The sequence below is a fragment of the Plenodomus lingam genome (genome assembly GCF_022343315.1).
Source record: "Plenodomus lingam strain CAN1 chromosome Unknown contig_5, whole genome shotgun sequence".
Classification (NCBI taxonomy): Eukaryota; Fungi; Ascomycota; class Dothideomycetes; order Pleosporales; family Leptosphaeriaceae; genus Plenodomus; species Plenodomus lingam.
In genome coordinates, this window is record NW_027093957.1 from 1270469 (window position 1) to 1298113 (window position 27645).

The 27645-nt window shown below is 48.2% G+C and overlaps 9 protein-coding genes across 9 annotated transcripts; 4 read left to right on the plus strand and 5 right to left on the minus strand.

Annotated features, from left to right (window-relative positions):
* Positions 1-1166: 1166 nt before the first annotated feature.
* On the plus strand, positions 1167-1373 carry IAQ61_009046 (uncharacterized protein; the record flags this gene model as incomplete). Its single annotated transcript, XM_003836660.2, has 1 exon — positions 1167-1373. One exon carries the CDS (start codon positions 1167-1169, stop codon positions 1371-1373), a length of 207 nt encoding a protein of 68 aa, XP_003836708.2.
* A 924-nt stretch (positions 1374-2297) lies between these two features.
* Positions 2298-3266, minus strand: IAQ61_009047 (uncharacterized protein; the record flags this gene model as incomplete). The annotated part of the gene is made up of 2 exons (XM_066098233.1): positions 2298-2636; positions 2823-3266. The coding sequence occupies 2 exons, from the start codon at positions 3264-3266 to the stop codon at positions 2298-2300; spliced, it is 783 nt and encodes a 260-aa protein (XP_065951872.1).
* Positions 3267-6416: 3150 nt separating this feature from the next.
* On the plus strand, positions 6417-8206 carry IAQ61_009048 (uncharacterized protein; the record flags this gene model as incomplete). Its single annotated transcript, XM_003836663.2, has 2 exons — positions 6417-7838; positions 7889-8206. 2 exons carry the CDS (start codon positions 6417-6419, stop codon positions 8204-8206), a joined length of 1740 nt encoding a protein of 579 aa, XP_003836711.1.
* A 392-nt stretch (positions 8207-8598) lies between these two features.
* Positions 8599-9312, minus strand: IAQ61_009049 (uncharacterized protein; the record flags this gene model as incomplete). Its single annotated transcript, XM_003836664.2, has 1 exon — positions 8599-9312. One exon carries the CDS (start codon positions 9310-9312, stop codon positions 8599-8601), a length of 714 nt encoding a protein of 237 aa, XP_003836712.2.
* A 750-nt stretch (positions 9313-10062) lies between these two features.
* IAQ61_009050 (uncharacterized protein) lies at positions 10063-11247 on the minus strand (the record flags this gene model as incomplete). The annotated part of the gene is made up of 1 exon (XM_066098234.1): positions 10063-11247. The coding sequence occupies one exon, from the start codon at positions 11245-11247 to the stop codon at positions 10063-10065; it is 1185 nt and encodes a 394-aa protein (XP_065951873.1).
* Positions 11248-12159: 912 nt separating this feature from the next.
* IAQ61_009051 (uncharacterized protein) lies at positions 12160-14777 on the minus strand (the record flags this gene model as incomplete). The annotated part of the gene is made up of 6 exons (XM_003836666.2): positions 12160-12835; positions 12888-12976; positions 13035-13297; positions 13346-14300; positions 14388-14486; positions 14534-14777. Coding segments are annotated over 6 exons (2178 nt in total), but the record flags the coding sequence as incomplete, so codon positions are not given.
* An 803-nt stretch (positions 14778-15580) lies between these two features.
* IAQ61_009052 (uncharacterized protein) lies at positions 15581-19369 on the plus strand (the record flags this gene model as incomplete). Its single annotated transcript, XM_066098235.1, has 2 exons — positions 15581-15628; positions 15935-19369. 2 exons carry the CDS (start codon positions 15581-15583, stop codon positions 19367-19369), a joined length of 3483 nt encoding a protein of 1160 aa, XP_065951874.1.
* Positions 19370-20390: 1021 nt separating this feature from the next.
* On the minus strand, positions 20391-20639 carry IAQ61_009053 (uncharacterized protein; the record flags this gene model as incomplete). Its single annotated transcript, XM_003836668.2, has 2 exons — positions 20540-20639; positions 20391-20495 (listed from the first exon to the last, which is right to left on the minus strand). Exons 1-2 carry the CDS (start codon positions 20549-20551, stop codon positions 20391-20393), a joined length of 117 nt encoding a protein of 38 aa, XP_003836716.2. The 5' UTR covers positions 20552-20639.
* A 6231-nt stretch (positions 20640-26870) lies between these two features.
* IAQ61_009054 (uncharacterized protein) lies at positions 26871-27392 on the plus strand (the record flags this gene model as incomplete). The annotated part of the gene is made up of 2 exons (XM_003836670.2): positions 26871-26933; positions 27252-27392. Coding segments are annotated over 2 exons (204 nt in total), but the record flags the coding sequence as incomplete, so codon positions are not given.
* Between the last annotated feature and the right edge of the window lie 253 nt (positions 27393-27645).

Below are 27645 nucleotides of genomic sequence, written 5' to 3' on the forward strand. Positions count from 1 at the left end.
TCTCTCCCATCTCCATCTTGGTCTTTGTCCCTCTCCCCAACATCTCGACAAAGACGCATCCAATTCTCCGACTGCAGCGGAAGAGATACACGGCGTCTGTTTAAACGAGGGGGGGGGGCAAGGTCCCTTAAAGGAAGGGCAAACCAGCGGATCGGATGCTCGTCTGAATGGACGTCATCCCAGGTTTCCTCCCTTCAGTGTTCCACCCAACTACCAGTTCTATGATAGGGTCTCTCGTAAGATCGCCTTGTAACAAAAGGGATATGCACCCCCCTCCCCCCGCAGTAAGGGTGGAAGAGGTGCGAGTAGGGTAGCGTAGAGGAGGGAGGTAAGTTAAGGCCGTGCGACGTTAGACTTGCGTTCCAAGGCGCCTTTGCTTTTTCGAGACATGGGAACCAACATGTCAAAATGCAATTCTCAAGGTTTGAGCGGTGTGTGCCACTGGTTCCTTTGCCGCCTAATGGTGCTTTATTTCCTTTTCGCGCTCGTCTCTGGGTCCGCGTCTGCGTCTTCTCCTTGATTCCTTCTTCCCTTGTCGCGGCCCCATCAAAATCTCATCACGGGTTGCAATCACAGTCCACTTCGACATTCCAAGGGTACCGGTGAATAAGAACGCCAGCTCCTGTTCCAGATAGGTACGGGGACGGACCGAGACTTTGGGCGCATGATCGAGTCATTAAAGTACAGTTTGCATGCGTTGATGCAACCTCGCATCGTTGCGCAAAGAGGCGGTTGAGGTTTAGGTTGCGGAAGGAAGAGGATCTTGACGACATTGGGGTCGGATCGGGAGACCGATATTACAGCTTTGGGTTCGACATATACTCATCTTTGGCTCCATCCTGTTTGCAAAGTCGCGGCATAGTCGCCGAGCAAGTCAGAGCAAAAAAAAACCAACCTCCACCTTTGCGCACCCACAGACTCACAGGCACTCAAGCATCTAAGCTGTCCACTTTGACTCATCATCTTATGACCCACACGCGATCTCGACATCACACTCATTCACACAGCTCCACATCAGCCGAGTCTCCATATGCAAAACTAGCGACAGCAAGGCAATCGGATCCTCGTCCAAACTTGCCCCCCGGCCCCGATCATCCATCTCTCTTCCACGCATACAAAGCCAGTGAGCCAACGCCTCTGCCTGGACGGGGGGGAAGGGCGACAACATGTGCTACTTCGTTTACACCCTATACAAATGCAGCCACTGGATACCGCAGCCCAATCCAGCCGACGGCCTCTACCTAAGACTATGCAAGGAAGCCGAGACGCTGCGGCTCGGCCGCCCATGTCCCGACACCATACGAGATCACAGGGTCGAGACTGTCAGCCAGGGTATGTGCAAGCAGTGCATGTGGGAGAAGGTCAGCTACTGACTGCCTTCATTCGGGCTCTTGTCGGAGAGAAAAGAGCGGGATGAGGAAAGCGTGACAGTGCGCAGATACAACGGCAGCGCCTTTCTGCGCCGAAGGCAAAGATGGGGAAAAGGAAATTCTACGCCGTGCAGGCGGGGGATCCATCAACTAAAGGGGAAATCCCCCTTGCAACAATTCTTTTCCCACGCCCAAGTTCACCCTGTCATAACCGTACCACAATCGGACACCCTCGCTAGCTATACACCCCACCCGACTTCTTCAACACACAACTCGATCAACATCGCATCTAGCGAAAAGAAAGAAGAAGAAATATTAACTCCCCCGCATAATCCCTCTCTCCCTAGATCTCCCCATCCTCAATCGACTCTGAGCATGCACGCAGAAACCTCCATGCCCCCCCAAAAAACCCACCCCTCCCTTGACCACAGCATGGCGTTTTTTCCTTTGCTTTCTTCCTCGTCAAAAACGGCTATATACCCTGGAGGTCTGAATTCCCAGTTTCTACATTACCATTCCCATCCTCATTTTCTCCTAGCATTGTTTATTTTATTCCAATATTGAATTTTTCCCTGTGACTAGTATTTTTTTTGGGGGGTAATCAGGTAGCATCAGGTAGCAGCATTGGATGCGTGAAGGAATAAAAATTGAGCATTGGTTAGTTTGTTGTGCATGGTGGGTTGGTGTTTAGTTTTTGAATTTTTTCTTTGGAAGGTGTGGGTGTGGGAGGGTATGCTTGTTTGTTCGAGGTGTGGTTGTGAGAAAGGGTGGTTATGTAGGGGATGGAGAGGATGCTGTGTCTCGCTATTCAAAGGTGAAGCTGCCAAAGGCGCATGGGAGTCTAGTTCAGCGTAAGAAGTACAATATATATATATATATGAAGATGGTAAAATTCCACAATCATCCATTCATCCACCCCCACCCCACCTACTCCGTCCCCGGAATGCCCCAAAGCGGGCCAAAAGGATCGTTGTTGGGATCCGTGTTGCGCCTATACTCCATATCCAAAGCAGTATACCACGCCACATCCTCGCCATACACACGCGTAACCCAGGCCAACATGGCGTCGATACCCGCCGACACCCCGCTGGACGACCAGACGTTTCCGTCTTCGACCCAGCGCGCGCGCGGCACCCAAGTGGTGTTGGGACCCATGGCGGTGGCGGCGACCCACTCTGCTTTGTTAGTGGTTGCGCGGCGGCCGTCGAGGACGCCGGCGCGGGCGAGGACCGTGGCGCCGGTGCAGACGGAGAGGATGTAGCGGAGCTAGGTGGGGTGTTAGGTGTGATTGTCGAGATTCCGGTTTGGGGGAGAGTGAGAGGGACGGGTGGGTGGGTGGAAAGAAGAGGGGAGGTGGGTGGGTGGAAAGAAGAGGGGAGGAGGGTGGGTGGAAAGAAGAGGGGAGGGAGTGCAAGGGGGGGGGGGGGAAGAAGAGAATAGATAGAGACATACATTTGGATAAACCGCCCTGACAAAGTTGATCTCCTCGGTCACATCACGTCGCGTGCCCAAACCACCAGGCACGAGCAAGACCTCGATGCCGTCGGCGCTCGAATTTCTGGCCAGGTAGTCGGAGAAAGTGGTAGTAGGGACGATGCTCTCGCCAAAGCGGCCAATGGTTCCTTGGGGTCCTTGTCGTGCTGTTGTGACGGGGTCTAGTGTCTTGGCCAAGATGGTGAGGTTCATGTTGGTGTAGTTGCTGAAGTGCATGTCGATTGTGTTGAGGACGTCCATGGGCCCGAAGACGTCGAGGGCTTGGAATTGGGGGAATAGGACGAGGCCATAGCGGGTGGGGAGGTCTGTGATGTTGGGGAAGGGGGGTCGGACTGGTGGTCGGTTTTGTGCAGAGGTAGTGGTGGCGGCGAGGAGCAGCGAGAGGATGGTGGGAGTATGCATGGTGGTGGTGGTGGTGGTGGTCCCCTTGTTAGGCAGAGCTGCTCACTCTGACTTATACATGTACTTCTCTGTTTAGAGTGAGAATGTGAGAATGTGAGAATGTGTTGATCCTCAAGATACTGAAGGTTCAGAGGAAAATGGGGAGAAAGGAATGGGCTTTTAAAGCAAAGCATCAGACGAGTCATATGTAATTAGTCCCTTTGGCACTGAAGAATGGCAGCTTGAACATGTACCAAGTGTTCGCCAACGGACTTGAATTCCCTATTCCAGGACTACTCCTGTGAATTAGCTCCACCATTTAATGTCAGGTTTAATATAGGGGGACGGTCCAACGCCCGCAAACATGCTCAGTTGTAATGTGGTACGCACGCCAAAGCGGCTCTGTAGACGTATCCAGTGGCGAGAAACACACAATCACATCTGCGGCAGGGACATTTACCCGATCCGTCAACCATCAGATTAAATATCCGAGAGGAGTTAGCGTTAGGGCATCAAGAGAGCCAGGTATGTGAGTAGGCCGACGATAGTTTACAGTTGCCAAGCATGACTCGAACCGCGCTCACAGGTGCCGACGGCATGCCATCTCCTGATGAGGGTACGTGTGACGGTAACGGTATTTAAGCGGCAACATCTGCAGGCTGCCATAGGCCAGCCAAAAGTACAAAGGGTCAACCGAGATGGATATGTGAGGGGGAGGTATGGAAAGTGCCGCGTCTTGATTGGCACCAGAAAATACTCCGATGCTTGGAACCCCGTCTGTCTTCATGCAACCGTAACCATTGCGCCGGGAGGGTTACACAGCGTACCTCGTTTCAAGATTCATTGCTGTGGGAGGGACAAGGTAACTTCCGTGAGAATGCATACATTAATATACAAGATAGACTTTGAGCAGGCCATGTCACCGTCTGGTGTATAGTTCGTGGGCATTATAACACTTCTTCTGCAAGCAAAATTCATATCCCAGAAGGCCATTTTCGAAGGCAGGATAGCTCCTCCGGTGTAACGAGTGCAACCCTCGTTCCATCCTAGACCAGCGCAGGCAACCCAGGCCCAGTGCCGATACCGCCCCGACTCTGGTCCGAGTCCGCTCTGCCTCCAGACATAAAAGGAGCCTGATGCTGATAGATGGATGGACAAGTTTCTTCTTGTCCTTTTGTACAAGACCTATGGGTGTAGGAATCAATTCGTTCAATCTCCATACAGAAGCGTACTCCCATATGCCTTTGAGTCGTATCGGACCCCTTTCGGACGTTCCTACCGTACCTACTTGCGTCGTTACATCCGGAGGGTTACGAGTGGAGCTCTGCTGCGACCTTTGCAGACGTCCAAGTTTCTTGTTCAAAAGATTGTCGAGATTTCGGCATCGGCAACGTTCCGCACTTTTCGAATAAGCCGTGGTCTGCCCTGAATCAAGAAGCTTTTCTCTATTCAGCAGCAAGGACGTAGGCCTTGGTAGGCTCCGGGAAGAAAGGAGACCCTGAATGTCGTGTCCGATTCGTAACCCTAGTCACTTGAAACAACCAAGTCTGGTTGACGGATTCGGACGAATACCCGGGGGTAATGCACATGTCAAGCAGTCGAAAATGTTCCTGACTAAGGTATGCGAGTCGCAGCCGCGAATGTGGCCAGCGCAATCGCGATGAGAATAGTAAGACGCGCGCACTCTTGCCTCACCAGGACGGCCTCTGGACCGTTTTTCCACCCGTCCCCTTACAATACCCACGGTTGCGCGTGCCATCCGCAGAGCCGCGCAGATGCTAGACCTTGGTCGCCATGGCGAGTCGGGCAATACAGTTTTTGCTTGCACAATCTGGTGTCATGGTGTTTGCTCAAGACTGTATCCCATGACACGCCAGCTGCCAGTACCGGTAGTTAAAGGAAGGTACCTAGAGGAAGAACCAAGGTGAACATGGGCCTAATTTCCCGTTTTGCCGCACTACAGGGGATATGGCAGCATGCCAGAGGAAGTACAGGATCTGGGCCATTGCTTCACGGCTTAGCAATCGAACATGGCCACTGTGAGCTGACGTGTAGGTACTGCGTGGCGTGTGCAGTCGCAGTGTGACATGGAAATGGCATTTGTTGACAGCCCCAAGTGGCAAGAGGAGAGGCTGCCGGATCGTGGCGGCTTCTGTTGAAGAGTTGCCGGCTGCTAGACGCCATTGAGTGTGTATTGGACGATAGTACGTCCACATGTGTATCCACCGGATTCAAGGCTTGTTTGTACAAGTGTTAGGATTCAGACGAGATAAGACCGAGCCAGTAGAGTGCTTCAATACTGAAGAAGAGGGAAAAGACAGCATTGGTTCGGTGATTGGTCGGTAGAATGACGGGAGCTAGCAAGCGGCACACTGTTGCCTACTATACACAGGTGGCACCGGCACGTAGTTTATCCTGACGTACAAGCACAGTACAGTATGGAGATGCATCAGTCAATCCGTGTATAACATGGGCTTGATTGTGGAGAGTGGAGAGGTTGGGGATTGGAGACGTTTGGAGAGGCTGGTGAAGGATGTTGTATGGAGAGTCACGGGGGCACGAGGTCACGGGATCCAGCTCTAGCCAATCAGAACGTCGGCATTTGCAAGATGCAGGCAACTCTCTCACCACTCAACGGCTCTGCATTGAGGATGACGAGGAGAGTAAGAAAGAAATGGGTAGAAGAAGCCAGTGGTCGGGAGCAGACAGTCACCGTGATGTGAGTATAAGACGACGAAGCAAAACAAGGGGCCTGGCGACAGCTACTCTACACACCGGACTATGTCAGTTTCCTCCTCGTAAGCTTTGTTCTTGTGCTCCCCTCCAGCTTACGGTACCTATGACGCAGCCGCTGCTCTGACCGCGCCCTGATCTGCCATCGGCTGGAGGAGCTTTCAACCCCCACCCAGTAACCCGAATCACTTGTTCGATCCTGCACCGTGTATACACCGAAAGAATAAAAGAATAGCTAGCAATACCTGTCGACCTCGATGCATACAGAGTATCCCGCTCAAGTACGCGTTGCCTCGACGAGGCCCATCTTTCGCATCCCCTCTTCTTCTTCTTCTTCTTCTTCTTCTTCTTCTTCTTCTTCCTCCTCCTCCTCCTCCTCTCCTCCTCCTCCTCTCTTCCTCCTCCCCCCTGATCATCTCCCACCCCTGCGCCCTCGCCATGCCCAGCCGACGGCCAACCTTTGATTCGCGCAAATCTTCGACACTACACTACCAGACTTTCCCAACAGCACCGCCTCGAAACCGTGGCCGGCCCCCGTCCTCATCGCCCCCAGCACACATCGCCAGCGGAGGCTCTGAAGATGGCGACCACCATCACGAATCGCCGTTGCCGACGCGCCAACTCATGGTGCTCGCATTCATCGCCCTTTCCGAGCAGACCGCGCTCAACTCCATCAGCCCCTACCTGCCAGAGATGACGAGGGGCTTTCCCGAGGTCAAGGAGGGTCAGACGGGCCTCTATGTCGGCCTCATCGCGTCTTCGTTCGCGCTCGCCCAATTCACAACAAACTTCTTCTGGGGCTGGCTGTCGGACAAGATTGGCAGGAAGCCCGTCATCATCATGGGCACCTTCCTGACCCTGTGCTGCTTCATCGCTTTTGGCTTCTGTCAGACCCTTTGGCAGGCAATCATGGTACAGGCGCTCATGGGCTTTGTCAATGGCAACTCGGGAGTCGTTTCCACCTGTCTGGGCGAGATTACAGATCGCAGCAATCAGTCGCGTGCCTTCACTTATCTGCCTGTTGTCTACGGTATTGGCGGCATCACGGGCCCCATCGTCGGTGGCATGCTGGTCTTCTACAAGAACCCGCTTGACACTAGCCGCCCGAACCCTTACCCTTACCTTTTACCAAACCTCTTTTCCGCCTTGGTACTCGCCATTGATCTGATCATCTGCATGATCTTCCTAGAAGAGAGCCTCGAGGAAGCGAAGAATATGCTGCCCCTGGGCACGAGGCTGAGCAATCTGTTCTCCTGGATCTGGCAGACCACAACTTCTACTCGGCCAAACCACGTACAACGCTTGCTTGGCAAGCCTTACAATGACTCTCAACGCTTCTTGTCGGGAATTGATGAAGACGAAGAAGAGGGTGCATCTGACGCGTCCGGACACTCTGCCCCTGCGCTATTCCCCGAAACCAGCGGCGACGAGCTTACACGAAAGGAGATTCTCAATCGCGATACCATTTTGCTTCTGGTCACATACTTCATATTCCAGCTGGCAAACATATCGTACAACTCTCTCTACCCAATTTTCGCCGAAGAACAGCCACCGACCGGGCGTGGCTTGAAGCCCGAGGCTGTCGGTCTGTCCTTGTCCTTCGCTGGTGCCATCACAATCTTGTTCCAGGTAGGCATTTTCGGCAAATTGCGAGGCAAGTTGGGAAATAAAGCATCTTACCGTGTGAGCTTGGCGTTCTTTGTGGCCGCGTTCGCCCTGATGCCCTGGGTAGGGTACAAGGAGAACAAGTCATACATGGGTATTGGTTCTGGGCCTGCATGGTTATGGTTTGAGCTTGGGGTTGTACTGGTCATCAAGACGATTGCGGGCGTCGGTGGCCTGACCGCTGCTCTTCTCATGGTAAGTCAGATCGCTCTGGGGCAGATGGGAGTATGCTCATTTGTATGCAGATCACCAATTCAGCACCTAACCATAACGTTCTTGGCACGCTGAATGGCCTCGCTCAGACGCTGTCTGCGGCTGGACGCGCTGCGGGGCCTTTTGTATCTGGATCGCTTTTCACCGCTGCCACCAAGATACAGCCCAAGGGAGAAGTCCTTCCTTTCGGTGTCTTTGCAGGCATCTCACTCATAGGCTTTCTCTTGAGCATCGGCATCCGTGGCGAGGGCCTAGAAGCGGAAGACTGGACCGACAGCGAGGCGGACCAGGACGAAGAGGATGAAGTTGGCGATGATACAAACGAACGGACCGGTCTCATAAGAAAGTAGGCAAAGACGAGAGACACTGAACATTCTGTATAATATGAGCATTCGTATGAGGCTTCGAATCGGAGATCAAGCGTGGCGTTGGGAGCAGCAATTATGCAACAGGGACAGTACCCTGTAAAGACTTGGTTTTCTCAATCGTTCTAGAGGGGGATTTTCAATCTAGATGACGATTTACACGTCTATCTGGTCATCAAATGTTATACAGCTAGCCTGGTGATAGAGATCTCCGCACATGGTAAATACAGCATCACGCATGAGTTTGCGGGGAGATCTCACGTAACATGACGGGCTTTACGATCATGGTTCTTGATCTCGCATACGTACCTCCCCTAGGTATCGATCTAAGCCGCATCTTCTCGCTGTGACCAACTGGCTGCGCCCACACACGCACACTACCTGACCACGGCCATAAGAAACCCATCATAACTCTTCTCGCCCACAACCTGCAACACGCACCCATCCAGCCGGTCATCGCGCCCGATATTCTCCACCACCCGCCTGGCCCCCAAAACCATGCTATCCTGCGTCGACGCATCCGCCAAGTGACCGCCCCTGACCACATTATCCACAATCACGACCGCGCCAGGCTCACACATGGCCAGCGCCACATCTACATAATTCCAATTATTCTCCTTATCGGCGTCAATAAAGACGAATTGAAACTTTTCCCGCACTCCACGCTTCACCTCGTCCGCAAGCCGGGGTAGCACCTCCACGCCAGCCCCGACAACAACATCCACGCGATCCGACACGCCCGCGCGCTCGAGATTTGCGCGTGCTACCGCTGCGTTGTCTGCGCTGATCTCGACGCTCGTGATGCGTGCGTCTGGGTGAGAGCTCGCGAGCCAGAGCGTCGAGTAGCCGCCCAGGGTGCCGACTTCGAGAATGTGTCGGGAGCGTGTGGCGCGCGCGGTCAGCTGGAGGTATTTGCCTTGGGAGGGGGAGACGGCGATGTCTGGGAGGCCCGAAGCTTGCTGATGAGCGAGGGTGGCGGCGAGGGTGGAGGGTGGTGGGATGGCGGTGGGGGAGGAGTGGAGGTGGGAGACTGTGTAGGTGTCTACGTCGGTCCAGCGGGGGTCGTGTTTGGTGAGGGTGGGGTCGGTCATTTTTTGCGGGCGTTAAGATGGGGGTTGATTGGAAGGAGGTTTTTTGGGGGGGGGGGAAGGAAGTTCTTCTGGTGGTGAGGTTTGTACGGTATAGTTGATAGTTGTAGTGTGGGTTGGAATCAAAAAAGTGTGATGGCAGCTCTCAACGGCTGTCTTTTATACACCTGGCGACATGAATCCTACTCGTAAGCACATCCATCTTCCAGGCCCGTAACCTGGATATCCCGAAACCACCATTAGGACAGGCGTCAACGGTACGCGCGTTCAAATGGAACCGCTGCACTTCCGGCATGTGGGTGTGAGTGTTCAAGCGTGGACGTCCGCGATATGGAGCAGCGGTGAAAGTGGAGCAACGCGAAGTTGCCTAGCGCCATAAGATAACTAAGCAGACAATCATGTCCGACCGCCGAGCTTCATCTCCTTTTCCCTTCTCCGACCTGGCTTCCAATACCTACTGATGAGGCGAGTTCAGAGAAGTAGGGAAGAGTTGGTTGAGTCAGGCTTTGATTGGAGATTTTGTCTCACTTCTTCGTTGGTCTCTCATCATCATCACTGGTGAGATTTATTCTCTCTCCCATGTCAGTGCACGATTTGGCATTCTTGGAGAACGCGTAACTGGTTGTTTCAGTATATCATCTTGAAATCTCCCCTGCCCTTCCCCGTCACAGTGTTGTCAGAGCCGTCAATGATTATAGACAGAGAGAAAAATCAAGAGCAGCATGACCTGTACCATGGGCTAGACCGTACCGCTCATGGAAATCCAGGAAAAGTCCTCGCCCGCTCCGTCGCGCTCTCCGTATTTCCGTGAGGCAGACCTTCACTTCGCCGTCTCCACACATCCTTGGGCATCTTGTTTTGCAGTGACGTGGGAGCCGAAGATTCATCCTGCGTCCGCTTTGTCTTGAGCCAAGATCTCATTTTCCGTAGCATGCCCTTTCGGCGACGTGACGTTGTAGAGGTCCCGGAGGAGTCGGAGGAGAATTTGGAATCCGGCGTGTTCTTTTCCTGGTCGGTGTAGAGGACTGGAACAGAGAGGTGGATGGATGCTCGATGTTGTGGCCGACTGGGAGAGGCTGGGGGACTGGGATTCACCTGCTGCTGCTGCTGCTGCTCATCCGGCTCATTTGGATTTGCATCTGCAGGACCATCATCCCCGATGCTCATCTCCGCGATGACCGAATCTCGTTTCTCCAATTCATCCAGCCATACACTTTGCCACTCCTCGCTATCCCTCCGGGCCAATATCGCGTCCTCTCCTCCACCGTCCCCAAAAGGACCCACCCTGACTCCTCTATCCGCCCTCCACAGCTTCTGTTCCTGTTCTTCCAAACTCTGAGTCCGCTTCACGTTCTCACTACCGTCAGTATCACTTTCTGGAAACAGATCCACCTTTTCCACCCTACCTCCATCATCCCCTCCATTAGCAACCTCCTCCTCCCCTCCATCATAATCAATCCCCCACACCCGCAAACACCTCTCCAACACGCCCCCCCAACCCCTTTCCCCTCCTTCTCCTCCTCTTACCTCCATCTCACATCCCCGATACACATTCAGCGCTCTCGCCTTGCCCCCCAGCCCAGCACGAACATCCTCCTCCCGCCATGCTACAGCACAGGCTACGCATCGCGCTAGCGAGAAGACGAGTCGACCGCCTGAGGCGGTGTATGCAGCGGCTGAGATGGGATGTGCAGGATTGAAGTGGGAGGATTTACGGGTGTAAGCTGGGGGGTGGTTACAGAGGTGAATTTTCTTAATATAAGAAGGGTAGGCGAAAGCAGTAGAAGCAACTGTGGTAGTGTTCTGCCCGTCCGGAACAAAGGGGATGGAGTCTCGCAGGACTGTGGAAGTATCGAGTCCAGGCGTCGAAGGAGAAGTCGGAACAGAGAGCGTGGGTACTTCTGGCGCTGGGGTCGAGGGACAGAATGGATATGCCATGTTTTCCGCGCGCTGTGCTTACGCAGCTTCTGCGCCAAATCGTGGTATTGAATAGTCGTGGTATTGAATAGTCGTGGTATTGAATAGTCGTGGTATTGAATAGTCGTGGTATTGAATAGTCGTGGTATTGAATAGTCGTGGTATTGAATAGTCGTGGTATTGAATAGTCGTGGTATTGAATAGTCGTGGTATTGAATAGTCATGGTATTGAATAGTCGTAGCAACGAACACTCCTAACAGCTCACCTTGAAAGCGCCGCGACTCCCTCTCTCTCCCAAGCAGAAACTAGAATCCACACACCACACTACACCACACCCCCCACACCCAACTCACTATAAACCCCAGACCAAAAAAAAACACGCTATGACAGCGTCAGCACTGCTTCGACTCACATGTGTATGCGTTGGTGTTGGTCTACGGTATGAGTCGGTGTGACATTGTGACCTGTCATTACCCCGTCATACCATGGCCCTGTGAGTGAGGAAGCGTATTCGATATACGTGTGAACGGGCCAAGTGAGTGGGTGGGTGAGTGGGTGGGTGAGTGGGTGAGTAATTATCCAACAACGTAGCCCCTAGCCCCTAACCCCTACAGGTACTCCACGGTGAACATCCACACCACTCATATCCGAACAATCCACCCAATAACCCTAGTAGCGCGAGTTATCCTAATAATAAGGACTCCAGGGCAAACGGTGGCACAATGGACGAACGCGACTGTCGTGTACGAGCCAAGGTTGGCGGGTTTAATCGGTCATGGATGATGGCTGGCGGGTGTCGCGGAATCAATGTTGTATGGTATGTGCTTTGTGTTGAAGATGATGCGTAGGGAATACAGAGTGTACCCGACATTCCAAGGCACAGGGTTTTGATGATAGGTGATGATATAACTTCGTTCTTGAGCATGATCATACTTCATTATCATTATCATCATCACTACTAGCAGGACTACATCTACTCTACACCGATCTCATCTGCCACCAACGCCGCCACCCCTGTACACAACAAATCAACTCAATCATATCTACAACAAAATAGTCTTCAACAACACCAGGCTAAGTCTACGTCTTCAAAATACTCGCTGCCAAAAGAATGGCCTCGCTCGTCTTGCCCACCCATTCCTGCGCCAACGCCTCGTCCTCATCAAACGTGATGCTTTCCGTAATGCCTGGAAACGTCACGGGCGCATAACCGGTATCCCTACCGGGCGCAAAAATCGTGTGCTGATAGAACTCTCTCGTCGGCAGACCACCCTGACTTGTGAAAGCTCGGGAGAAATCCCTCGCCTTGTGGTTTTGCACCGTGAGGAGGGCGGTGTCGTTGTTGGCGACGGCTTGGTCGCGTAGGATTGTGAATTCTTGGGCTGAGGTGGCAAAGTTGGCGATTGCCGTGGTGAGTGGGGAGAGATCTAGGGTGAAGTTGGAGGAGGCAAGGGTTGTGTTGAGATCATCGAGGTATTTTTCGAATTCTGGGGTGTAGTCTGCGGGGAAGAGGGGAAGGACGGGGTCCGAGACGAGGTGATAGAGCAGGAGCGTTAGATATTGGCCCATTGCTTTGTGTGTATGGAAGCCGGGATCGCCAAAAGTGGCCTGGGAATGGAGGTCAGCTAGGGATCAGTGGCAGGCTTCGAGAGGTGCATACCATCCAGTGGTAGGAGTCATAGTTTGAGTGGTATGGGTAGACCGGGTCATTTGGTCCACCGCCTGCGCCCATGTCGATGGCCGAAATGCCTACATGTCATGATTAGTCTATGGTTGAGCAACTTTCGACATTGGAATTGCTGCTTACCGCGGTGCAGGAAGGCAGTGTAGTCGCTTCCACTACCAAGTACACCAACCTCGCCACCCTCGTGCTTCCATACATCGTATAGAGTGAGATCAGTGGCGTTACGGTATGGGTATACAATCTTCTTCATCAAGCTTGTGCTTATAGCGTGGAGATCCGGTGTGGCCGAAATGTCTGGAATGGGTCCAGAGACTGCGACATCAATATTGAGGTAAGAGACGGCAGCGTCCTTCAACCATGGAAGGTACTCTTCCATCCATTCCGTGCTTTGTCGGGTCAGTAGAGAACGTTTACAGGTACACGAAGTGTCTTACCTTCCAACAAGACCATACTCCTCAGCATCCCAACTGCAAAGCACGATGGTGCGCGCTGGCTTCCAACCAGTCTCTGCGAGCTTGCCAAACGCCTTTGCCAACTCAATGAGCACAGCAGAGCCCGAGTTGGGGTCCGCTGCCCCACCAATGATCCACGCATCTCTGTGATTGCCTACAATGATGACTTCGTCCTCTAGTGTGCCATTGAAAACACCAATGGCGTTCCAGATGGTACCGTATGTATCGTTCATAACGTTGCTGAGTGATAGCGTTGCACCTGAACCAGGTCCTGTGCTATATGTGACGCCTGGGATAGCGCCCTCCCAGCCTGTCCGGTTTACTCCTGTCCCGCTGGTGCCAAAACCGTTGAGAGCCTGCAGGATTGGCTGAGCCTCAATCCACGAGATGGGAAGAGACGGGATGCCTGGGAGAATGTCACTGCGGTCTGCACGTGGCGAGTCTGGCTTGGAGACATAACCGGGTGTAGTGGGGTCACCAGGGTATGTACTCAGGAACTGCACTGAACCTCGCTGGATGGTGGAAGGATTGCGCGCAGGGCCGTTGGGGTAAGGGACGACACCCTTTGCCTCTGTCATGTTACCATCATCACCAGGATCGGTGAAGATGACAGTTCCAATCATGCCGTGCTCCTGCGCGTTCTTGACCTTCAAACCACGGAACGGACCCCCGTACTTGGCCAAAGCAATCTTGCCCTCGAGTTCGACGCCGAGCGCAGTCAAGCGATCGAAGTCGACCTGCTGTCCTCTTCCCACGTATACATATTCTGCAGATGCGTTACCAGTGAAAGAGTAGCCGTGGAAGCTTCTGATGGAGTTGGGATAGCTTGTTGTGTCGTCTTCCTCAAGTACATCTTCCTTCAGAGTAGGCGTGAATGTACTGCCATTCGGATAGGTGAGAACAAGTGAATTCGAAATGGGATAGTTCAGGAAGACATCTGAGGACGATTAGCTACCATGATTTGCACAAGCGTAGCCATATTCTCGTGAAGAGCATGGAAGTTTGTACATGGTGTGAGGCTTACAGTACTCGTCAAGTCTAGCATTGAAGCCATACTCTGACCACTTGTCAGCGGTCCACTGAGCCATTGACTCGTTTCTGCCCGCGATATGATCTCCATGAGCTGCCGGGGGTTAGTTTTGAGATGGTATGAGGATTCGAAAGACGAACTGTAGTAGTATGACCATGTAGCAATCGAAGTGTTGTCAAACGAGTCGAGCAGAATCCGTTCATTCGCATCCAATGCTGGAGGAAAAGCCGAATTGCTCTCTTGCCGTTTCACCTGCTTGTGAAGATGATGATGAAACGCACGTTCTCTTTGACAGGCCTGAGCGCCAATGGCAGCGAGAAGAAGGATGGCGTTCCTCATAGCGAGATGAATCAATTGCAAATCTCGAACAGCACAGCGGGGAAGCTGTCGGGTACATGGCACTTAAGTAGACCGGCGTACACCGAAGCCACTGTTCGAGAAGACATGACGACTAGGGTTCTTGTGCAGGAAGATATTCTACCGAAGCCGGTAGCTTCACTCTATTCCCTGCTCCTGTTCGGATACACGCTCCCCGTACAGAGCTATGGTACGTTGTGTAAGCAGATACTGGACCATAGAAACGTCTACCGGCAGAGGGCTAACGCGGTCAGGAAGGTGGAAGTTGGAGAAGCGAGGTGCATAGCATTAATGCACTTGGCGGTCAACGATGACGATGTAGGTGTGGGGTAAACGGCGGTATTGTGGTTCGGAAGATACTAGTAGGTAGATAAGGGTTTGGTGCTATACTAATGTACATAGTTGGTAGAGTTAGTCGTCATTGTCTGAGTAGAGTATTTGGGGATCGGGTTAAGTGTCGGCACCTCTTACTGTCTTGATGTCTGCCCATGAAGTGACTTTTCTTGGCAGTGTTGCTATCCGCTTGTGAGCCATGGATACCTGAGTAGTACCTACGGGTAGGGGGTGAGCTTGAGTGCGGGGGCCTGGCGATCGTCGTGCGGGTACAAGGGCACACTTTGTTCCGATCAGGCAGCCGGCCGAGGAGTTGAGCCATTGGATGCACGTCTTGACACATGTGGGTTAGCCTGTTTTGTTTACAAATGGTTTCCCATGCTCAGTGGTTGGGGGCAAGTGTTTTGTTTGTATTGAAACAGTGACATCATGTCCACAATGGGCTGATCCCTGCATGAGCATGCATTAGGTCATCATTGTACTCTAGAGAGTTGAAGATGTTGGTCTCTCCAATTCTACGATTGGCAGGCACGCGTCCCCGCGAGGTATTTGACAGGAGCACGGACCACGCGTTCTGAAATCAACGCGTTTGCGGCCTAGCACATGGGAAACATGGCTGGGGTTGGTTGGTCTATTTGCGTGTATGATTTGCCATGTATGTGTTGTACCCACGACGCACGGGGCAACAAAATCTTGGGCGGGAGAGTCGTTGCGTCAATAGGTAAACACAACGTCGACAACCTACAACGACAACGACAACAACGCTGCAGGCAGCGCAGCCAGTCCATTCGGCAAACCCCTTCTTCGCCGCGCGAGATACTAACTACTAACCTTTTACAGCAGAACAGCAGTCACACCAGGTTCGCGGCTTCCGCATCCACAAACGGGGGCTGGGGGGGTCTCCTATGTACCTGCACTCTCTACATCACACTCCTACCCACGTTCGCTCTTTCCTCTTTGCAAGTGAAAACAAGTCCCACAGCCACAGCCACGGCAGCAGCGATAGCCACAGCGATAGCCACAGCGATAGCCACGGCCACAGCCGCAGCCTAACGAGCCACAAACTACCTACACAGTACATGTACAGCCCAACAGCCATGGATGCCTTTGCATCGCCTGTTCGTCTGGCCCCGCCCATGACCCCTCGACACCCATCCTCGCCCATCATGTCGCCGGGAGGCCGAAGAGGCCGCACACACGCCAGCTCGGATGAGAGCCGTCTGCGCGACCTGTCTCCAGAGACCACTCTCCGCGCATTCACAGAGCAGCCCGTCCCATTCGACACAGCACGGGACGAATACAAGATCTTCGCATGCATCGACTCTCTCACCGTTGCCGAGAGGGATCTGGGTGTGCGCGTAGCGAGGGCCGCCCATCGCCTGAAGAGCTGGTGTGCTGAGATCGAGCAATGGGGCTGGACGGGCAGCTTCGAGCAGCCGAGTGAGCAGTATCGGGAGCAGCGGCGGAAGAGCATCGAGACGCGCATCAGGGAGCATGTGGCCGACACAGACTCCACCGGCGCCTTGCCGCCGCTCGAATACTGGGGCTCGCTGTTGTCGGTCGAGGTGGAGCAGCACGAGGCTCGCTTGGACGAGATCGAAGAGGAGATGCTCAAGCTCCATGTCGAGGAGCTCAAGGAGCACGTCCTGGATATGCATCCGTCGAGCAGGTCAAGGCCCTCGTCTGCTGGCTTGGAGGCGGTTCGACAGAGTTACAAGCCCATGGACGACTTCTCTTTCCTCATCACCCAGACCCTCCTCTCTGCACTGCCGCATCATGCCCAGCTCAAGGATCGCTTAAACACCTGGTCCGCCCGCGTCTCCATCCTCCGTGCTGCTCCTCGATTTGTCAGCGAATTGGCCACAGCGAAGAAGGCCATGCAACTGGGTTGGGACGCCATAGAGCCCCCCGCAGATACCTCAGACCAGGCCTTCTTGGAGTGGAAGGATGCTGTAAACACGATCTCGAGAGTACTTCGAGGCAAGGTCTCTGATCTAGGGCAGCGCCTAGACCGGATGCTCGACACGTTAGAAGGCCGTCAGGATTGCCTGCCAGACTCCTGGATAGACACATTCGAAGAGACCGAAACAGATTTTGGACAGTGGGCACACGAGTCAAGACGAAGAGTCATCGAGTTAGAAGTGCGGAGGAGGGAGGAGGACAAAGGCACGAAAATGCGGCGCGTTCGCCAGCAGCCGTCACCACATTCCAAAGTCCCCCTTTTGGATCCAATACAATCCCCTGCTATAGAGTCTGTTTCAATGGCTACAGCCAGCCCCGAGACGCCTCAATTACCGCTACGATCAGCGCCCAACATCCTCTTGAATCCCTTGACAAGCCCAAAAAGCTTTTCAGAGGCACAAGAGGCTACGTCTCCCGTCGCGGGCAAAGAGGCACCAATTCGAACAGCCAAACCCAGCAACTCTCCTACTGCCTCAACAAAATCCAACACCCACTCCCTTTCACCTATCGATGAGAACCAGGACGGCCCCGAAGATATTGTGCAAGCACCTAAAAATAAAAAGGTCTCCTCAAGCCGTCCTCCCTCGCCTTCGGTCTGTCCTGCTCCTCGTCAACCAGGCACACCGGGGTCGCCTCTACGCAATGAGTTCTCTGTGGATGAGGCGAGCAGTTTGCAAAACCTGCATGGATTCAATCAAACCGTCTTCAGTGGTGTGCAAGTACCACGTATTGCTTTAGACTCTGCAAGCTCTCCATCTGTGATGTATTCTCCCACATCAAATGAAAATCCGCTTGCGCAGAAGGCCAACCTTGATCGTGGAATCGTCAACTTGGACGACGAGTCCGAATTCGAGGAGGGCGACACTGTAGTGCACTACGAGACTGAAGATAGTCCCGAGTACGCTGCCCCTGTGCAATCATTTGCAGACATATCTCCTAGTGCTCAGAATGAGAAGTATGATAACACGCCTGGTATGCTACCGAGTCGCTCTAAGCCTCGTGTGCTGTCCAATCCTTCAGCTATTGTCTCTACAGATGGCGATGATAGTGCACTGTTCGAGCCGCCACAAACGCCACGCTCGCGAACTGGTAGTGTTGGTTCGCTGTCATCAGAACTATCCTTTGAATCAGGTTCTCCGAGTAATATTGAAGAGTCACCTTCGATACGGAATGCTGCTCTTCGTGCCGGCAGAGCCCCTCGCCCAGAGCTCAATGCTGCCATGTCGAAGCGACGTACAACGAAGATGATTGCGGACGATGCTATGACGAGTACACCGTGGCCACCCACGAGCTTTGCCCCAAAATCTGCAAGCAGTGCCGAAGAGTTGGAGAAGAAGATCTCTGACATCTTGACTACCATCCCAGCTCACATCCGCCTCACCTCGGGCCCTGGTGCAGATGCCCCTGAAGTCAAACCAAACCGCGGTCTCGTTGCCAAAGGCAGTCGTCCATTTCTTCGTGCAAAGCGTTCAGTGAGCGGTCTCAAGTCCCCCGAGCTCACTTTGTCACCTGCCAAAAGTGAAGAGACAGGGCACACCATCACAGGAAGAAGGTCTGCTGCCAACCTCCGGGGCGACAACGACATCAAGCTGTATCATCTAACGCAGCCTGGGAAAGAACAGCCTGTCAAACTTTTCATCCGCCGCGTCGGTGAGAACGGCGAGCGGGTCATGGTCCGCGTAGGAGGCGGATGGGCCGACCTAGGTGAATACCTGCGCCAATACGCAGAACACCACGGTCGCCGCACCGCCAGTGATGGCAAATTCGAGATTCTCGGCCTCGAAGTCAAGAACACAGACACTTCCCCTGCTCGGCCCGACAGCGCCACCTCCAGACCCAGTCGAGGCTTCAGCTGCGGCGCCGCCACGTCAGCCAGCCCCCTCACCACCCCCATCAAGTCGGCGGACACGGGCTTCGCAAACAATGAGCCACCGCCCCGTCTATCCAGTTTCTCATCCACCCCCGGCACCGTCGAGGAACCATCTGCCCCTTCGACAGGTTCCTCGCAACGCTCGTGGCAAGGTCACGAAGTCGGGCTCGCGGGACCCAAGTCGAAGAAACTGGATCTCAGTGGCGAGAAGTTGGAGTGGATCGAGGGCATGATGAAGCAAGCTCGTACTGTTAGTGGGACTGTCATTCCACCATCGAATACCACGCCCTTTCAGCGTGACGAGCAGTATCCGCGCGGCGAGAGCAGGAGTGAGAGTCGTTCCGATAGTCGGCCTGGGACGAGGGCTGCGGCCAAGAAGCCCGAGTTTGGCGATTTGGGCAAGATTGGGGCGACGAAAAGGATCTTTTTGAAGGGGGGCAAGGAGGGAGGTTGAATTGAAGGGTTTTTTTCCTCTTTTCAAGTGTTTGGTTGATTTTCCGTTTGTTTGTTTCGTTGAGTTTGGGGATGGGAATGGAGATGGGGGCACAAAAAAGGGTCGGCAAGGCTGGCGTGCTGGAGTGCATTGGATGGAAAATATTGATACCCAGGGTTTTTTACTTTGCTGTCTACTCTCGTCTATCAGGTCTTTTTATCTTTTTTTTTCGTTTGTTTTATTGGGATAGGCATATGCACATGGCATATATACATACATCAAGGCGTTTTTTGTAAAGAGTCACACCAGGTCTATTAAAGTTCATATCTTAGCGTAACAGCAGAGGCTCTTTTCTTTGGTTTTGGGGATGTTGGGAGATAGTTTTGGGTTGGGTTAGGTTGGGTTGGTAATATGGGTGGATGGCTGGTGGAAAGGAAGACGAGGCGGCATGAGCTGCTTGCTCACCCAGCATTAGAAGATATTTTGTAGGTTTGAGGATGGTGATGGAGAGAATATGCGGTTTATACAATACCTCGCTCAATGAAGGGGATTGTTTCTTAAATCAACGTGTTTTCAGTGCGAGCGGTGCTGTCTGCAATGGAGGATCGCTGCGTTTAGGGTGCCTGTTGTGTCTGTTAAATGGTACAGCGATTGTGTGGCTAGACATCGCATATCCACGTGTTTATGTTATTGCGTTGGTGAACGCTGAGCTTGATGACCTTGTTTATGCGATGCATTTGCGGTGCTGGTAATGACACGAATATCGCTGTTCAAGGAAATCAATTAAGAAGATCACAAAAAGCCGATTTTCTCCCTTACCATTCTGCATTTCAAAGCAAGTTGGAAACCCCAAGAAGGAAATTCTCCTGCCAGGCTACCACAAGGTTTACCAAAAGCCGAGACGTGTCTGAAAACGACACAACAGATCTTGATCTGAGTGAATTAAATCAAGATATTATAGATGTAGCTAGCCAGGGTCAGGGGTCTAAACATAAGACTTCTTCTCCTTCTCCACTGTAAGCGGGCACTCTGTCTCGTATTCTTAAACGGGTTTATCTCTTATCTTTATCTCTTGCAATTCATCTAACAGTAGACTCGGCCTGCCTACCATCTTTGCAGCCAGGGGTCGTGCCACCGACGCCAGGAACTGTTCATTCGGTCAACAGCCGCGACGGCTTAGCTAATACTTACTATATATTCCATATACGAGATACACCGTACAAAGAGACGGGGTCCAAGCCTGTCCTCACAGATTATATATCGGACCGCCAGGGCCCGAATACTATAGGACCTAGGCGCTTTGGTTTGTGTTTCTGTTAGTCCCCGTATTAAAGCCGAAACGTTTGGTGTTTAAGGAATATAGATGATGGCTGCTATGGTGCTTACCTACCTTATAGGTGTATGATGCATTCACCCTAGTCTCGCTGTATTAGCAGCAGAGGAGATTTTCTCCCAGCTGCAGAAAATTTAAATCTTTAGCTATGTAGGGATATGGACACCGCGAGCAATTATAGCATGGGGATGCCTCTACCTTTCGTAATTCATGTAGGACTTATCGAGATTGTCGAATATGAAGCTGTGAGGGTGGAAATTCACTGATGCACAGGTTAGAATATGTGCACTTGGCCACAATAGTGAGTATTTACTGTTGTTTCTTTATCACCCATAGTGCTTACCTTATACCGAGGTGGTGACTGCCCACCACCAATGGTGGAGACTCCCCTGTCCGGGTTGTCTGGGAGACACCCATTTAGGACTAGTAGGGATATCTATATCTAGCCACCTTAGCTTTTCGTCCATAGATTCTTTAATTAATACTTTTATCACATTAGGTTATAAGCCTAGCTTATCTACTAGCATACTTAGCTTTATTTACTAGTACCTGCTTGCATTAATTACTCTTTATTAGCTTCTACTACTTTAGCTACTATATTACTATAACACTACACTGCTAATATAGCTTCTTACCTAAACCTATTTAGCTTGTTACCTACACACTCTAGCTCTTTAGGATTAGCTTTACTAGAGGTTACACCTATCCTATACCCTAACCTTCTGTTAACTATAGCTCTCCCTCTATTACTACCTTTATTACTAGTTATAGTATCCTTAAAACTAGCATTTAACTTTAGACTAGACCCTTCCTTACTCCCTAAATTAGGTTCTTAGGGAGAGAACTATCTAGAATAGAGGTTAGCCTAGACTATAGCCTTTAGGTACGCAGGTATTTAGCTAGTTCTATTAGGGAAGAAGCCTAGGCCTTTGCTTCCTCTTAAAGCTAAAGACTAGGATAAACAAGATAATAAAGCTCTTATTATACTTCTCTTATTAGTATATAATAACCTTACTATAAGCATAGCCTCTTATAATACTTCCCTAGAAGCCTAGAAGTATCTTATAAATAGGTTTAATAGGGATATAGGTAATACCTTAATCTTACTATTTTAGTTACTAATAAACCTTTACTACTATAATAGAGATAACCTAAGAATCTACCTTAATAAATTTTATTAGAGATAGACGCGTATATCTAAATACTATGCAATATCTATATAACCTATAGCTATAGCAATACGTGCTATATTTAACTCTAACTAGGTTAAGGGTTCCTTCTTCCTAGCTATATTACCTAAAACTATAGATAATATTATTAATAATCTATCTACTAGGAATATTACTGCCTTCTAAGATATTAAACCTAAGATTCTTAATATCTTAGAAAAGCATTCCTTAGATATTATAGATTCCTCTACTACTTACGTGGCAAGATAGATAGCTTCTAGAAAACCTATATTAACTAAGCTACTAAATAGTGTTCTAGAATATATATAGTGTTATAAGCACAACCTGCTATTTATTAGCTACCTCTACCCTACCTGCTATACTCTTAAAAAGTATAAGGAGAGTTAAGTAAAGGGGGACGCACCTATAAATTCTAAGAAGCAGAAGGCAAATAATACTACTACTATTAAACCCCCTAGCAAAGCTAAAGAATCTAATAGCTCTATTATAGTTATTAGTTACTCTACCTATACCTATATAGACCTAATAGCTTTACTACTACTATTATACCTACTACTAAATTTAAATAGCAAATACTTAAGACTAGTAAGTGTATACGCTGCTATACGCTAGCCTATAGTAATTAACCTACTATAATAGCTCTTTAATACTAGTACCTCTAAGTATATATCTAGCTACGCTAATAACTTTGTGTCCTTAACTAAGAAGTTAGGCACTATTACTATAGCTAGCAGTATTAAGCTCCCTATTTAAGGAAGTGGCACTATTTAACTTTACTATATTTTACTAGATAGCTTAACTACTATTATAGAACTAATAGACACTATCTATAGCGCTAAACTATATAGTACCTAATTATTCTTATAGTCTTATATCTAATATAAAGGATTTAAGCTCTTTAGTAAATATAATAACCTATTCCTCTTTAGAAATAGCTACTATATATTATAGGCACAATATATTAATAGTATTATATAAATCTAAACTAAACACCTATCCTTACCTTCTATATTTACACTCACAAGCTTATACCTACTAATTAACTAAATAATAACGGCGAAGGCGATAGTAGTAGCGACAAAGGCAAAGGATACACATAATAGTTTTAAGACATACTAACAATTTTATAAAGTAATAGGACACTTATCTATACTAAACCTAACACGTAGTTATATAGATAGGTATTTAGTACTAGCAAAACTAGACAATTTTAAATACACTATATATTAATAATTAAAATCTGTGCACTATGTCCTAATATTAGGATTACTAAGGTATACCTAACCTCTTAAACTTATTTACTTAGACCTCTCTAGAAAGATGCCTATAAGAAGTATTAGTAGTGCCTAGTACTATATCTTATTTATTAATAATACTACACAGTATTTATAGATTTAGTTTCTTAAACTTAAGGCTAATACACTATAAGCTATTAAGGATTTTATCGCCTATACTAATACCTAATTTAAAACTAAGAGAGCTCCTATAGGCCTAAATATCCTTACGTATTCTATTATTAAGATATTTAAATCTAATAATAGTAGAGAATATATTAGCTATAATCTCTAAAAGTTCTTTATAGTAAATAGTATTACTTATAAACTAGTACTACTATACTATTATAAGATAAATAGTATACTAGAATAGTTTAACTAAACCCTATTTTAAATTATATAATATATAATCTCTTCTAATAATATGCTTTTCCTCTAGGTAGAAGCTATAAAGTTAGTAAACTTCCTTAAAAATATAGCGCTATATTCTACTAATCCTCTGCGTCGCACACTATACAAACAGCTCTTTAGGAAGAGGCTATCTATTTAATAACTCTAGCCCTTTAGCATCCTAGGATATATTTATATTCCTATAGAAGCTAGAAAGGTAGGCACTAAACTCCTATATCGCTTAGAACAAGGTATATTTATTAGCTATAGCTATAGTACCTAGATAAGTTGTCTCTATATACCACAACAATATATTATTATTTAATCCTAAGATGTTATATTTGCTGCACCTATTCTATAAATTTTTAGGCCTATTTAGGAATATAGAATAAATCCTACGCTAGGATATCCTATAAATAACTAAAATATTAACGCATAGAGACCTAGGGAATTAGTTACTACTCTCCTACCTATTAAAGTTTATAATAATACTAAGCTAGGGGATATTAGTAACCTTCCCTCTACCCTACAAACTCCTACCCTTAAGAGTAGAGCTACAAGTCTACTACAGAATTTTCTTAATAGTCCTAACTACCTCTCTAACTATCTACTAACTGTAATAGCATAGGATACGCTATCTCTAGGATCCCTAAGCTTATAAACTTCTAACCTACTATATAAGAGGTTACAAACTTCTAAATTATCTATATCCTTATAAGGAGCTATTACCTATATTAGGTAATAGATAAGAATACCTAAGTAATACTAAGGTATATATATATTAGCACGACCCTTCTTAACTATATATAAGGAGGATGCACTTATATATACCTATTTATTCTTAATAACCTTCTCTACTATAGTAATATTAATAGACACTCTACAGATATATATAGAAGCTACTAGCAATACCTATGCTTCCTTATAGCGCCCTACTATAGAGAAGGAAATTGCTAATTATGCTAATAATAGAACCTAGAAAGTAGTACCCTAATATAAGATACCTTTAGGAATAAAGCTTATAGGCACCTACTAGGTCTTTAACACTAAGCAAGATAAATCTAGTAATATAGTTAAGAGAAAAGCACAGCTTATTATATAGGGATTTTCTTAACGCTATAGTTTTAACTATAATAATATATACTTCCTAGTTATTAGATATAATAGTTTACGTATACTCCTAGTACTAGCTGCTATAAAGGGATAGTATATATAATAGGTGGACTTTAACACTATATACCTAAATAGATATCTTAAGCATAAGATATACTACTAGCCACCGCTAGGAATAGCTAATAATAGTTTAGCGTTCCTACTACTTAAGACACTCTATAGACTTAAGTAATTAGAACATAAATAGTATGCTGTCCTATTAGATTAGCTAAAGACCTAGTATTTTATCTAAGCAGATTTTAACCCCTATATCTTTATATTAGAGTATCTAGTTCTTAGAATCTATATAGATAACGTCCTAATAGTAGGTATATAATATTAGATCGCCTATATACTTAAACTTATAAAGACCCGCTTCTAATTTTAAGATCTAGGACGTCCTAGAATACTCCTTAGTCTAGAAATTAAGTATCTTAACTACTATATTAAACTCTACTAACGCACCTATATTATAGTAGTGCTTTAATAATATAGGATAATAGACTATAATAGGCAATAGACACCTATTAACCCTAGCTTATTCCTACTATAGACCCCTGCTAAAGTACCTGTTAATCTTAACTAATAGAAGAAATTCTAATCTATTATTAGTTTACTTAACTTTATAGTAGTAGTAAGTAGACCTAATCTAGTATATACTATTAGACTTCTTAGTTTATATAACGCTAACCTATTAGATAACTACCTTAAGTTAGTATTCTAAGTACTCTAGTATATTTGCGCTATATCTGTATATTAGTTAATAATTAGAACACTACCTAGTAGATAACGCCTAGAGGTTGTAATATACTTAGACGCTTTATACGCATTAGATCCTAATAATTTAAAGTTATTTTCTAGATACATCCTAAAGATTAATAGCTTAGTTATCTCCTAGTCTTCTAAGAGACAGAGCTGCGTTGTATAAAGTACTTATAAAGCTAAATATATAGCTTCCTTATATACTGCCTTATATTTAGTCTAGGCCTATCACGCTATTATAGAATTAATACCTATAAAGCTAATATATTAGCTGCTTATAGATAATAAACCTGCTATCTTACTTATTTAAGACTAAAAGCTTAATTTATAGTTAAAATATATTCACGTATATTACTACTTTGTCTAGGAGCAATTTTTAGCTAGTAATTATAGTATCTAATATATTATATTAGTAGAGAACCTAGCTAATATATGCACTAAAGCATTGCTATATCTAACGTTAGAGAGACTTAATTAACTTATCTTAGAGCTTACTATCTAATATAGACGTTTTTCCTTTGCATATTTATAGTTACTATAGATTTAGGGGACTATTATTTCTTTATTACCTATAGTGCTTACCTTATACTAAGGTGGTGACTGCCCACCACTAATAGTAGAGACTCCCCTGTCCGGGTTGTCTGGGAGACACCCATTTGGGACTAGTGGGGATATCTATATCTAGCCACCTTGGCTTTTCGTCCATAGATTCTTCAATCAATACTTTCATCACATCATTTACAGTAGGTAGAATAATGGACAGCATTGATCTAGTCGAACATGGCATATTAGGAACTAGCAAGGCTGCAACCTCACGTGCGCAGGACCTGTAATGGCATGATTACAAGCAGTTGGCATGTAAACCACCGGGTTTTAGAGGCACAACGGCGTTTTGAGTACAGCACTGCGCAAGTGCCAGCCGTACTGTTTCACGTGTCTCTCCTGGCTTCAGTTCGATTTCGCACATACCTATACTTGGGGTCGCCCTCGAACTTCACTTGGCAGAGAGACTGATTGGGAAACACCTTTCCTGTTTCGCAGCAAGCCTATGTGTTCTAATTATTGTAGCCTATGAAGGTGCCAGGGCCAGAGTACCCGCACGGAACCTCTCCCCCCTATCTTACTGTTGAAAGATATTCCTCTATAGTTAAGATGGAATGAAAATACGTCAGGTAAGAGGGGGCCATACTTAGGCAGAGTAGCCATGAACAGAAGGCAGACAGGGATGGTAAGCCTCATGGTTGAATTTGGAACGGTAAGAAGGATGCTTGATGTGTATTTATGTAATTAAATTATAAGCACAGCCAAAATTAGGCGTGTTTGTTATAAATAATGTCACTACGTACCATAGGTGTTAGGCAGGTATGCCATCTTATGTACCTAATGGAGGAAGAAGACATGTTTATATATTTTAACCTTAGGGTAGAGAAAATTATTTAACGGGCTTTTTTGCTGCAAAGCCAACGTACCAGCCACGTACTGTAGTAAGTCCTAAGGTACATACTTTCTCTGCAGGACCTTTGCAGCTGTGTGATGTATGTCTTACGTAAGATGCGCGCAGGCAGATTAGTATTAGCGATACGATGATTTGCATTTCGAGATTATGTATCCTTTATATGACCTGCGTGATGAGAGTACCCTCGGGATAGAATGGTTGTGTAGTTACTGAGGATAGGGATAATTTGGGAGGTGGATCGTTGACTTATGACTATTGAGATAAGAGCTCGTCTAGGTGAGTAGAGTTTCAAGATTGTCTATCCAGAAATCGTGATTGGTATACCCATAGACTCTGAGGGTGACAGTCCAATATCAATTGTCGATCGTGGCCATACCCGTGGCTGCGCAGAATGTCAAAGTCGAGACTCGAGAGCGCCCGCGCACCCATCAGCCTTGATGCTGAGCCATCACTAGTCAACTGGAGGCTTCGAGCGTGTCGGCGGTGAGGCAGGTGATCATATGGACGATTCAAGGTGGTACCGTATCCAACGGTCCTCTGCCATATGGTGTAGTATTAAACGGCTTTTTGGCCTTCTTGCAATAAGGTTCAACCCAGCATTTCTATTTAAGCGCAGGCTTGAATCTGTGTTTGCGGCATATCCCATAAAATACGGCATGGATTAGTCGAGTGTATGTATTACAGTACTCAGTAGTAATACTATCCCACCTGAGTTCCGTAATTAATCTCCAAGCCTGTGG